At 37.3% G+C, this 13,484-nt stretch overlaps 1 protein-coding gene across 1 annotated transcript in view; it reads right to left on the reverse strand.

Moving 5' to 3' along the window:
- Window positions 1-13,484, reverse strand: part of PREX1 (phosphatidylinositol-3,4,5-trisphosphate dependent Rac exchange factor 1) — a 236,744-nt gene that overhangs the window by 37,957 nt on the left and 185,303 nt on the right. Inside the window, exons 17-20 of the mRNA XM_074210196.1 lie at window positions 12,360-12,452; window positions 7,939-8,087; window positions 5,821-5,906; window positions 4,789-4,919 (exon numbers count right to left, since the gene is read on the reverse strand). Coding sequence (XP_074066297.1) covers window positions 4,789-4,919; window positions 5,821-5,906; window positions 7,939-8,087; window positions 12,360-12,452 — 459 coding nt within the window. The remainder of the gene's footprint in view (window positions 1-4,788; window positions 4,920-5,820; window positions 5,907-7,938; window positions 8,088-12,359; window positions 12,453-13,484) is intronic.

Genomic DNA, 13,484 nt, shown 5'->3' on the forward strand with positions numbered 1-13,484 from the left:
AACAGGGCTAAGGATGGGAGTCAAGAAAATCAGGTCAAATCTTGTAAACTACCTATGTAGTTTTGAGCAAGTCACTCATTATTACCTGAATTATTACTATCCTGAAACTATTGTAATTATAATCTATTATTAAAATCCTATTATTATCCACTGATAAACTTTAAGGACAAGAATCAAATCAACTTTGTCTTCCTGTATCCACCTCCAGCACTGAGCACAGTGTTCTCTAAACAAGAGGCTTAATAAAAATTTATTGAATTGTTACTATTACTACTTCACTTTGGTTTCTTGATCTGGAAAATGGGGATTACAGCTGTTCTAGGTGAGACAGAGATCACATGAAAGGAAAAGAAGGCAATGACAGAAATAAGGATGAAACAAGTGAAGTGTTGCTGTGACAGAATTCTCTGGACCTTTCTGATCAATGGCACTGCTGTCAAACTCTACAGTGACAGATGGTCAGAGGAATTTGTGTATTAGGGTGAAAAGGCAGTAGAGAAAAGCAAGAAGAGAACTGTGAATAGATTTTGCTCCACTCTGATCATGAAGAAGATAGAGAGTGGGCAGCTAGGTGGCAAAGTAGATAAAGCACTGGCCCTGGAGTCAGGAATACCTGGGTTCAAATCCGGCCTCGGGACACTTAATAATTACCTAGCTGTGTGGCCTTGGGCAAGCCACTTAACCCCATTGCCCTGCAAAAAAGAAAAACCTAAAAAAAATAATAATAATAATGAAGAAGATAGAGGGACTGAAAAAAGGTGGGGGAGAGGACATGGAGAATGATGCAGAAGAGAAGGAAATCTGGGAGGAGAGGGCTTTTCAGTAGGTGATGAGTCCCATGCCTCTCCCAGGGGCTCAGAACACTCAAGGGTGAAGAAGGCTCAGCTGGAAGGACAGTACCCTTGGGGTCTGGCTGAGTCTAAAGCTCTCAGAGAAGAAGTTTCTACAGCTGCTACCCCAAACTCTGCTGGGAAGAGAGAGGGATAGATGGGGTCCTCATGGGCCAAGACTTCCAGGCTCAAAGCAGCCTTACACAGCAAGGTTTTTCATCCTAATCCAAACAGCCAAAGAGCAAAGGATTTTCGAAACTCAGAAGTTTGTTGGCTCTTCCTAGGAGTTACCAAAAAATAGTTCAAAATGAAACATTATACTAGCCTTTGACAAAATTTGAAGAGATAACATCTATCTCAAGTACTGACCATTCCCTCTGTGGATTCATCTTGCCTTGGATACCTGGTGTCATGGTCCACATCTAAGACTACTACTTCTTGGAAGGGTCCAATTTTCTAGAACCTCCCCTACCTTACCTTTTTATTACCAGTCCATCAAGGTTTTACTAAGGAAGGTAATGAGTTGTCACTCTTCCTAGTTAACAGGGATATTAAATATCATAATCCAAAGGACACACAGGGTGGTAGGGAAGATATTTTATGTTTGTTTTTAATTAATAAAATATTTGACATAAATTCTCTTTAGAAGAAATTTGGTGGTTTAAGAAAAAGAATGAGGTAAAAAATGCTAGTCTTTGAGTTTGGAGACCTATACACTCAACTCCTACCCCAACATTAACTGTGGGAACCTCTCTGAATCTTAGTTTCTTCACCTGTAAAATGATGCTAAAACAACTTATATTCCTCTAATAGAAGAAAGGTGTTTTTTAGATTTCTAAATTCCACAGAAACGTCATTATTACTTTTATTTGAACATAAGTTATATGGAAGAAGATCTGAAGGTGGTTGGTGTTATCCTTGACATCCTGTACTAGGCAGCTCCAATTTCCAGCCTCTGCACCTCGCTCACTGAGCCATGAGCTATGGCCTTGGCCTGGGGAGTAGAATCTAGAGGGATCTACACTTAGGAAAGGGAAATCCTTCTTCTCAGACAAGATTGTATGATGTGAACAACCATTTCCTCCTAATCCTAACTTTGCCTGAAAGTCTTTATCTGTCTCCATCCCAATAAGACTTTTCCATCAAGATGTTGAACTGGAAAGGACAGAACAAAAATGGCTGATAGTTGAAACCCAAGATAAATGAGAAGATAAGTGTTCCCAGATGCCCTTATTAAGTTCCAAGTCTCTGCACTCATTGCAAAGAATTTCAAAAGATCATGAAGAACAGGAGAAGTACCACAGGATAAAGGAAAGATAAAGCCTATCCCAACTTTAAAAAAAAAAGGAAAGATAAAGAAATCTGAGAAGTTCAAACCAGGGAGCTTGACTTCATTTCTTAAAAAAATTATTAGACAAAAGATTAATTAACATTATAGAATGAAAGTACTCACTAAAATTCAGAATGGCTTTATTAAGAACCACACTTGCCACATCAACTTTATTTCCTTTTTGGACAAGTGTACTTAACTTGTTATTAGGGCATTTCTAAGAGAGTGAATAAGGTCAGTTTAGTTACTTTCAACCTAGATAATATGGACAATAATACATAGATAACATAATATAATAAATACTATATTATAGATAAAAAAATAATCTTATAATTATCTATAGAATCTATAATTATATAGATTAAATAGGGGTTGCAGTGGATATAATACTCAGCCTGGAGTAAGGAAGATTCATCTTCCTCAGTTTTAATCTGAATTCTGACTCTTCCTAACTGTATGACCCTATACAAGTCACTTAACCCTGTTTGCCTCAGTTTCCTCATTTGTAAAATAAGCTGAAGAAAAAAAATAGGAAACCACTCCAGTATCTTCCAGGAAAACCCTGAATTCAGGTCACAGACACGACTAAAAAAACTAAACAAAAGCAAATATATTAAATATATTTAAATTTCAGCAAGGCATGAAATAAAGTCTCTCGTGCTATTCCTGTTAAAAAAAAATAAAGAGCTATGGGCTAGACGACAAAATTGTACAGTTAAATGAACTCAAAAAATGTTTTGACCAAAAGAAAAATCACTAATAATTTAATATAACATTGGGAGAAAATGTAGTACTCCAGGCTGTTGAATATTTTTATCAATAATCTGGACTAAGAAACTAATAGAATACTTATCAAATATGCAGAAGTAAAAAGCTACTTTAACAAGATGAATGACTGAGTCAGAATTTTCAAAGTTCTTGATAAGCTAGAAAATGGTAAAGACTGTGATAAAGACAAATGTGAAGTGTTATATTTGCATCCTAAAAATCAGTTTTACCAATACAAAAAGATAGAAGATGTGGGGCTGAACAGCAATTTGTCTAGAAAGACATGAAGTTTCGTTAGACAGCAAGTTCTGTGGGTTAACAGTATGATGTGCTGACCAAAAGTCAATGTACTTTGAAATGCAGAGCTTTTTATTACTAAGGAGGAAAAACAACCACTCTGCTCTGCCCTGGACAAATAATACTGAAGGGTGTTCATTTTGGGTACCACATTTTAGTAAGGACTAAGGTGAAGAGTGTTTAATGGAGAGTGAAGGGGCTCAGATTCATGACCAAAATATCAGCTGTAGGAATTGAGGTTATCTAGCCCAGAAAATGGAGTCGGAAGAAACAAGATAGATGCAGAAACATGAAGGATTGTCACATGGAAGAGGAATTAAAATTGATTCTGCTTGGCTACAGATGGCATAACTAGGAATGATGGGTACAAGCTGCATAAAAGACAAATTTAGACCTGATGTCAGGGGAAAAATTCTTAACTAGTTAAAAGTGGAATAGATGACTTGTGGAGTGAGTGTGTTTTTGCCTCCTTGGAGATGTTCAAGGAAAGTTCTGATGGCCACTGATCTCAAATGTCACATAATGAATTCTTTTTCTCAAAGGGATTGAACTTCAAGTCCCTGTTGAATGGGAAACAGTGCTGGCAGACTCAAACATAGCATTCAAGTACAGCAGCATCAGCTAAGGCAGTGAGTGCAAGCCACCATAAGAAATTCTCATTTGGGGAGCATCAGGTTAAGTAGGACAAACAGTCATATTTATTTGATCAAATTTACTTCATTCTGGCTTCCTAATCTTGAGTCTTCATGCTCTGAAGTACTGCCTGGCACCAGGCCTTTATCCTATCATGGTCTTGAAGTACAATATCAATGTTTGTGAAATTCCTGAATAAAAAAGGGGTCCCAACATCCTGTAGGCCCTGAGGAATTACGTAGAAATACAAATTTGGCCAGGTGCCTTTTAGTCTGAAAATAATCAAGTACTCAAGTACTTGACCTGGGGATCCAGTATATACCATAAAATTGTTTGAAGAATCACAAAGCGCCCTCATCAATCTAATTATCTTGCTGTATCTGTTAAATTCCAGGACTGCCTCCCCCTTCCCCTGGTGTGGCTGGAACAATAAGATAGCAAATTCCTCAAACCTGTGGGAAGCTCATGAATATGTGACTCCCCCCATCTCAGGAAATGTGTTCAGACAAAGACCCTTTCTGTCTATAGGAACCCCATGTTTACATATGATAAGACAATCTTTTGCTTCTGTATCCTGCGTGCTCTCAGTATTCCTCCCCATCCCCTAAACATTCAGGTACTATCAATTTGGGTATTCCATCCCCAGGCAGTCCCCGGGAACAAAGATCTCCAAACTTAACAAATTCTGATCTCCTGTCTCACTCTTTGGGCTCAACAGACTTTGGATCTTAGTTTGCCCTGGCAGAACCCAGTCTGGCTCTGTACTTAATGCTTACTCCCTACCCAGTTTGGAACCTGACTCTTTGACCTTTCTGGAGAATAGCCTAATGACCAGGACAGGTCAGCTGTGACCCAAGTGTTATAGGATACAAGAGGAAGTTAGCACCCCTTTGCCCCTCCATATCCCAATATCCTAAAGGTCCCACTCACCAGTGCCTCTGGTTGTCGACTTCGGTAGGCCACGAAGTGGTCCAACACTTCTGCAAAGCTCATCACGTTGTTCCCATTGACTTTCAAAATGCACTGACCAGCATTGAGTCCCACTGCTGCAGCCTCTGAGCCTACAGGACAAAGAAGCATAGAGAAGGGGGAAGAATGGAACAGAATACCCAGGAAAAAAAGAGAGAAAGACAGAGAAAGACCAAGGGGACCAGCTAGAAGGATGGTCGAGCCTAACAAGGATCATGGGATGTTAAGCTAGAAAGAAGATAATCTAGGGGCAGCTAGGCATCAACCCTGGAGTCAAATACAGCCTCAGACATGTGATACTTACTAGCTGTGTAACATTGGGTAAATCACTAAAACCCATTGCCTTGCAAAAACAAATAAAAACAGAAAAAATAAAAGAAAGAAGATAATCAGATTGAAACGCCTCATTCAAAAAAAAAAGATTAAAAAAACTGGATTCCCAAAAATCCATTTAAATTTCAGCCCAAGACTTCTAACTCAAAAACCACCTTTCCTCTCATCAACCTAGGAAATATGGAAAAATCTTAAAATATGAAAGTTTTTAAAAGAGAAAACTTAATCTAGAAGGTGGAAAGGGATCTAGAATATGGAAATCTGGGAAAGAGGTCTAAAGGACAAAGAGTGAGAAAGGGGAAGAAGTACAAGAAACAAGCATTTATTACATACTTCCTATGTATTAGGGATTATGCTAAACACTTTATAAATATTTCATTTGATTCTCATAACAGCCCCTTGAGGCAGGTGCCACTATTATCCTCATATTAAAGCTGAGGAAATTGAGGTAGATAGGTTTCTCAGGTTGCACAAATCTTAGCTTCCTGACTCTAGGCCCACTGCTCTATCTACTGCACCATGTACCTGATTCCAAAGGAGGCAAGTGTTTAGATAAAGGGTGATTCTTAAGACTCTCAAAACCAGTCATGCCTAACTACTGGCTAAAACTATTATGTCCATACAAGATTGACCCAGACTTTCTCTCTCTCACAGGCTCACCTCTCCCCACAGCATGGACATGCGGTGGGGAAGCTCCACGAATCTGGAAGCACAGGGTTTGGGGATGATCAGGGACTTTGATGATTCTGAGAAAAAGCAGAAGGAGGAAAAATGGAGCTATTAGTCACCAAAATAAGTCACTATCCAGCAACTATAGGCAAATCCCAAGGATACTTGGCCTCCTCACAAGTCTTTGAACCTGACACTGGCTTCAGTATTTCATAACGACCCTATTGCCTTTGTTATGTCTTTCATTGTTATATTTAATTGTGGGTCCCTCCTATCTCCCCTACTAGACTGGAAACTCGACTCAGAATTGTCTTCTTGAATCCCCTCTAGAACCAAGTCTATAGTCTGTGATCAATAAATATTTGCAAAACTTGCAAAAAACTGACCAAATTCATTTTTGCCACCTTCAAATAGAAGCAAATCAGAGAAAAGGAGTTTAGAGATAAACATGGTTCAACATCCACCCTCCCCCAACATGAACATACACAAATGTTACAGAGAAAGAAATTGAAGAAATTGAGTGTGAAATGATATCTCAAGGCAGAGGTCTTGGAGTCAGCTCCAAATAGCACACATTCTCAAAATTTTCAAGAATTTTGCAAGTCAGGTATTAAGCATGGCTATTATGAAAAATTAAATTACATAAAAAAATAAATTTACATTAAAATAAAGATAATAAATATTAAAAACTCATCACTTCCTAATTATTTTTACTGCATTTTATCTATGTTGTCATGGTCACTTATATCTATGGTATCTGTATGGTGGAGAGATTATAGAATATTGTTGCATCTCTTACCAATTCCCAATTCAAATGATAGCTTGAAACCTGTCACAGTGGAGGAATTTTCTAGGTCGGGGTAAGCAGAATACTGTCCCAAAATCAAAGAGTAGCAGTTGTCTGTTTTAGTACAGACCAAGGGCTAAGAATGTTTTTCTTTCCATTTTTTAATCCAATAAAATTTTATTTTAAAAATGTAAAAACCATTCTTAGTTCAGAAGTAATTTGCCAACCCCTGGTCTAGACTTAAGAAAGTTATGGAGAAAACATTAATAATGACGGTGAAACTTAAAAGTGGTTTCATTACAATGTGAATACTGAAATCTATTACCCAATTCACCAAAGAAGCATTCTCACATAATTTACAAAGTTCCAATGGGGAGGCTAAAAAGAATGCAACAAAAATCAACAAAAGCATGTCAGAATTAACTGACTATATGAAATTTGCAATGAAGAGGATTATATATTCCATTATCCTTTGTAAATTGTGTGCTACACATCCTATACATATGTCAGGAAAATTTATAAAAAATCTGTGTAATACATAAATATGTATGTATTAAAAAGAGTTGGTTATTATTTATTTACTAGTATACCACTGCCTAGAAATCAACTAGTACAGGAGAGAAATGAGGAAACATCAAGGAAGCAAACATGACTCTGTGCCTATCCAGTACAATCTTCCACATGCCCTCCATCTCTACTTCTGCCATAAGAAGGCCTTCAGAACAATGGTCCTGATGCCCTTGAAGCTTTGGCATATAAATTTCTGTCTGTGTATAGAGAAAGGTAGAGAAAGGGAGACAGACATAGGTGTGACAGAAGGCACACATGCATGTATATATGCGTGTATGTGTTTGTATACCTCACAGAATTTTAAAAAGTTATAAAACCCTTAAATGACTACCAGATCAACTTCCTCATATTAAAAATGAGGAAAGAGAGGCTCAGAGTAGGAAAGGAATTTGCCTCAAATCAATTAATGGCAAAGATAAGACTGCTGAAATCCTTCCTGGTACCCATTTCCATTAAACTGCAATGGCAAGTACATTTACCAGATCCTATTTACTGAGGCTGAAAAGTGAAGATAAACACTTGAGAAATATCTGAGGTCTGGTGGTTTTCTGTAACAGATTTTATTTTTGTTATGTTATGTTATGTTATGTTATGTTATGTTATGTTATGTTATGTTATATATCACATATCATGCTGTGTGTGACATTAAGTTATGCTATATTATATCATCATCATCCCCAAGTTCTCACTATCCAAGCTCTTACAATGTCGCCATCATGGCAATCAGCATCACCCAGAAAACTGACACTCACTCTTTGGCCTTGCTGGCCACAAGGAGGCGTAGGGGCCGACGAGAACAGAAAGACTGGTTAAGGATAGCCTCCACCTCTGAGAAAGGTCGTAGAAATACAAGATCCTCATTGATGGAATAGATCTTCCTTCCTACTTGCAGGCCAGCCATCTGGAGAACAGACACACTGAGTTATAGAGAGAATTACAATCCAATTGCTATCTGATACTTCTATGGTACTTTATAGTAATCGTTATCATCACTCAGATTTCTATAGTGTTTTAAAGTGTACAAAATATCTGCTTCACAATAATCTTGGTCCAGAAGTAGTACAAGTATCATTTTCTCCATAATACACCTGGGAAAACTGAGCCAGAGAGAAAAAGTGACTTTCCTAATTAAGCAACAGAACCAATTTTGTGTGCTGGTCATATATTCTGTGCTCCTTCCACTACTCCATGCTACTTTTTTTTTTAGGTTTTTGCAAAGCAATGGTGTTAAGTGGCTTGCCCAAGGCCACACAGCTAGGTAATTATTAAGTGTCTGAGGTCACATTTGAACTCAGGTACTCCTGACTCCAGGGCCAGCTCTCTATCCATTGGGCCACCTAGCTGCCCCTCCCATGCTACTTTTAATCATCAAAAGTCAATGAGGATAGAAATAAGATCAAAGCTTCACAAATTTAACACATCCAGTCCACTCTTTCATTTTATAGATGAGGAAACTGAGGCCAAAGCAGATGAAGTAACAGACATCACAGATATAATATAGTCGGATGATAAATTCCTTTTTCTCTACCAAAATGCCTTTAGAATCTCCATTATATGAATAAGCTAACTGATTTGCCCAAGGTCCTAGATATAAACTGTAAAAAACAACTGGAATATCCAATTTAATATTCAGTGTCCTTTAACCTCTTAAATAGATTGACTAAGCTGGGAAGGGAGAGGAATAGGCTAAGAAGAGTATAACAGTGCTGGTCCTCCCTTCTTTGCCCCTCCAGGAAAGCTGTCAGTCAAAAGAAAGGACATGGCTGGAAAGATGATGGCCATGGTGACCCACTTCCCCAATATGGCCTGTTTCTTTAGTTGAATATCCCACACCCAGCTTTCTCCTAGAAAGGAGAGTTTCTGAGAAGTCCAGTTCAGTTGATCTGGTTCAGAGTTTGTTCAGAATGTAGGAAAAATTCATCTGGAGAAACAAAAAGTCAAGAAATGTGGAAGAAAAAAATGGGAAATAAGGGAGCTGGAATACGAGATCACAAACTATACTACAATGGGGTCAACACTAAAATAATGTTACAGATTATTTCTGAGAAAAATGAAAAACAATCTGGCAGACATTAAGTTTAAATCAAGATCTCACACTATATGTTACAATAAACTCCATGGATTTATCATAGATATAAAAGGTTATATCATAATCAGATTGGAAGCAAGGAAAGAGATACCTGCTACTGTGGTCAGGAGAAGAGTTCTTGACCAAAGAAGAGACAATATAGACAAGAGATAAAATGGCCAATTTCAATGGCTTTAAATTAAAACTAGAAGTAGAATGGAATAGTCTAGAGAGAGCTGACTTCTCAGTTTCAGTCCTGCCCTTGACAATTGTGGGCTGGGTGACCTTATGAAAATTGCTTAATGTCTCAGTACCCCAGTTCACCAATATAAAACAGGCTGCAAATATGAGTCAGATTAATATGTGGCATATATGAATCCATTTATAATTTGAGTTTCATATCACTGCCTTAGGCAACAATTTCAAAAGTCTATAATTTGCAGAGAAGATATCAACCCTGCATGGAGAGTTTCAGGAATTCTCTATATAAAGTAAAATCACAATTCCAGACCTAATCAATATCCTAAAATTGAAATGCTTTTCATACAACCACTACAGTCAAAGTTTTCTAATTTTTACAGTTAAGTGGAAGAAATCTTTTCAGTAGATTTTGCTGATAAAGTTCTAAAATCCATGTCATAAAGGATATGATTCAAATTTATAAGAATAAGAGTCATTCCTTTCCACATAACTCAAAGTATACAAACAGATAGTTTGCCAAAAGAACTATCAATAACTAAGAAAAATGTTTCAAATCATTAATAATAGAAAAGCATATTAAAGAATATTTGAGATTCCATCTATTTCATTGGCAAAGATAACAAAAAAAGAATCATCTGAGGGAACTGTTGAAGGGAGACAGGAGGAAAGGCATACAAAGGCACTGTTGGTGAAACCATGAATTGGTCCACTCATTTCTGTGGTCCAATATCATAGAAAAAAAATTTGGAATTAAATTCAAAATATCACTAAACCATACCCTTAAACCCAGCAATACAACTAAAAAGATAAAAGAAAGCAGGAGAAGACCTCTATATAAAAGAAGACATGTGCTTTTTATTGAAACAAAACCTGGAAACAAAGTGTCCACCAAATGGGGTTGAATGGTTGAACATATTATAGTAAATAAATGTAATGAATTTTATTGCACCATTAAGAAATGAAGAAAGGGATAGATTTGGAGAAACCCAGCAAAACTTTCATAAACCAATGAAGAATGAAGTGAGCAGAATCAAGAAAATAATTTGCACAATGGACTACAACAATGTAAGGAAAAAGTTTTGAAAGTTTTGAAATATAATGAAAAATCACAATTCTAGAGAATTCAAGGATAAAACATGCTTCTGAATGAGAGGGGCAGAATACTAAAACATACTTTGTTTCCTGACATGACTAATTTCTGAATATATGTGGTTTGACTGTATTGACAGGTTACAAAATTTTGTGGGGAGAGTTGAAAAGAGACTTGTGGGTAAGAAGTGGGGCTAGTGATAGCAATGCCAAAAAGAACGATCAATGAAAATTTTTTTTTAAAAAATGCATAGAATTAATAAAAGGGATTTCTTATGGAGACACAAGCAGAACCTAATCAACCTAATCAACCTAGAGAGGGCTGACCTCATAGCTGAGTTTCTGGGATTCAATAATTCTAAGCCTCAGTCATAGAAGTTTAGCAACTGGCCCAAAGTCACATACTGTCTGCATATTAAAATTCAAATGTATTTAAATCTTTAAAGTTTGACCAGAAAAGACAATGATCATTGTTGGAAGGGTTGTAGGAAATCTGGGACACTAATACATTGGTGGTGGAGCTGTGAACTCATCCAACCTTTCTGGAGAGCAATTTGGAACTACACCCAAAGGACCAACAAAAAATGTGCATACCCTTTGATCCAATAATACCACTACTGTATCTATACCCTGAAGAGATGATGAAAAAGGGTAAAAGCATCACTTGTGCAAAAATATTCATAGCAGCCCTGTTTGTGGTGGCGAAGAATTGGAAATCAAGTAAATGTCCTTCAATTGGGGAATGGCTTAGCAAACTGTGATATATGTTATGTCATGGAATACTATTGTTCTATTAGAAACCAGGAGGAACCAGAATTCAGGGAAGCCTGGAGGGATTTGCATAAACTGATGCTGAGAGAAATGAGCAGAACCAGAAAAACACTGTACACCCTAACAGCAACATGGGGGTGATGATCAGCCTTGATGGACTTGCTCATTCCATCAATGCAACAATTAGGGACAATTTGGGGCTGTCTGCAATGGAGAATACCATCTGTATCCAGAGAAATAAATGTGGAGTTTGAACAAAGTCCAAGGACAATTAACTTTAATGTAGAAAAAAATTGATATCTTATTGTCTGATCTTGCTAGCTCTTATACTTTATGTCTCTTCCTTAAGGATATCATCTCTCTCTCATCACATTCAATTTCCAACAATGCATACCATGGAAACAATGTAAAGACTGGCAAATTGCCTTCTGTGGGGGGTGGGGGGAGGGAAGTAAGAATAGAGGAAAAATTGTAAAACTCAAAATAAATAAAATCTTGAATAAATCTTTAAAGTTTACAAATTGCTTTGCGCACAAAATACTTCTAAGCTAAGGAATGAGGGATTGTTATGGGTTCCCTTTACAGATAAGAATACTTAAGCTCTAAGACCCAGCCAGTCAACGGTGACATCCAGTCAACAGAGACCTGCAAATCTCCACTACTGTGTAGTCCAATTGTCACATACATGGAAGGGATAACAGATTTGATCTGTGTGGTAGACTGAACACAGAATATGGATTTAGAAGACTTGATTTCAAATTCCTTTGCATCCTGCATGTTATATCTCCTCGAGGGGGATTAGTCTCCTGTTTAAATGAGATGAGAATATCTCTTAAGACTCCTTATGATTCTATGAACTAGAACCAAAGGATCACTGATGAGTCAGTGACAAAGCTGGGACTCTGACCAGTTCTCCTGACAGTGTTCTTTCCATTACTCCAAACAGCCACCCCCCTCTTATGTCATGAGATCATGTTGGAAGTTGTTTTCCTTGGCTAATTCCTACAGCAAGCTAGTTCTTTGCACCCATCCTGGAGATCTCACCTCAGCCAATGAACCTCGCTGGACCGACTTTACCATGATCACCTTGTTCTTTTCTTCTATGTCAAAGCCATAATCATCCTCTTGAGGTAATATCTGGAAAGATAAAGAAACAGACAAATGAATGAGGCTACTAACTACCACTGACCCTGTTGCCACAACACTCAGGGAAAAAAGATAACCCCGGAAGCATCTCCCAAGTCCACAAAGATCTTAGAAAAGAAAGCAGAACAGTTCCCACCTTACATCACCTTTCTTAGTTACATCACTGGTCTTAAATATGTTATACCCTTGCTAAAAAAACTTTCAGAGACTATCTATTGGTTCTTGCATAAAATTCAGACTGGTATTGAAAGTCCTCTCCAATCTGGTTCCAACCTACTTTTATTTCATATTAAATAGTTTATTTATTTCATATTTATCTTTATTTTGTATTAAATACAGACTAATATTGAAAGCCCTCTCTAATCTGGCTCCAAGCTTTTATTTCATAATTAACCAAGTCCATCCATGCAACATTTCAGTCAATTTGGATAACTAATTATTCCCAAAACTCAACATTCCCTCTCCAAATTCTTTCTGTGGCCTATTCTCCCATAATAGGAAGGTACTCCCCTCCTCACTTCTGCCTCTGTGGAAAGGCCAATAGACAGCTCTGACTTCTAAAATGCTTTCCATAATTTCTCTGTAGTTCTATACTCCTATATATCTGTACTCTTACAAATGCATATAAATACCTGTGCATATGCACATGTACATACATGCATGTGTTCATATATTCAAATGTGATGTGTAATCATCATCCCATAAAATTATGATTTTGCTTATTAGAATTCAGTATTTCCAAGTTCTATTCTCATCCTGAGTAATATGAATGGTTACTACTTCCTATAAAACATATACATGCATATACTCATAGCTACATTAATAAATAAGGTTTTGGGGCAGCTAGGTGGTGCAGTGGATAGAGCACTGGCCCTGGAGTCAGGAGTACCCAAGTCAAATATGGCCTCAGACACTTAATAATTACCTAGCTGTGTGGCCTTGGGCAAGCCATTTAACCCCATTGCCTTGCAAAAAACCTAAAAAATAAATAAATGAATGAATGAATGAATACGGTTTTGGTCC

The sequence above is a fragment of the Macrotis lagotis genome, chromosome 1 (genome assembly GCF_037893015.1).
Source record: "Macrotis lagotis isolate mMagLag1 chromosome 1, bilby.v1.9.chrom.fasta, whole genome shotgun sequence".
Classification (NCBI taxonomy): Eukaryota; Metazoa; Chordata; class Mammalia; order Peramelemorphia; family Peramelidae; genus Macrotis; species Macrotis lagotis.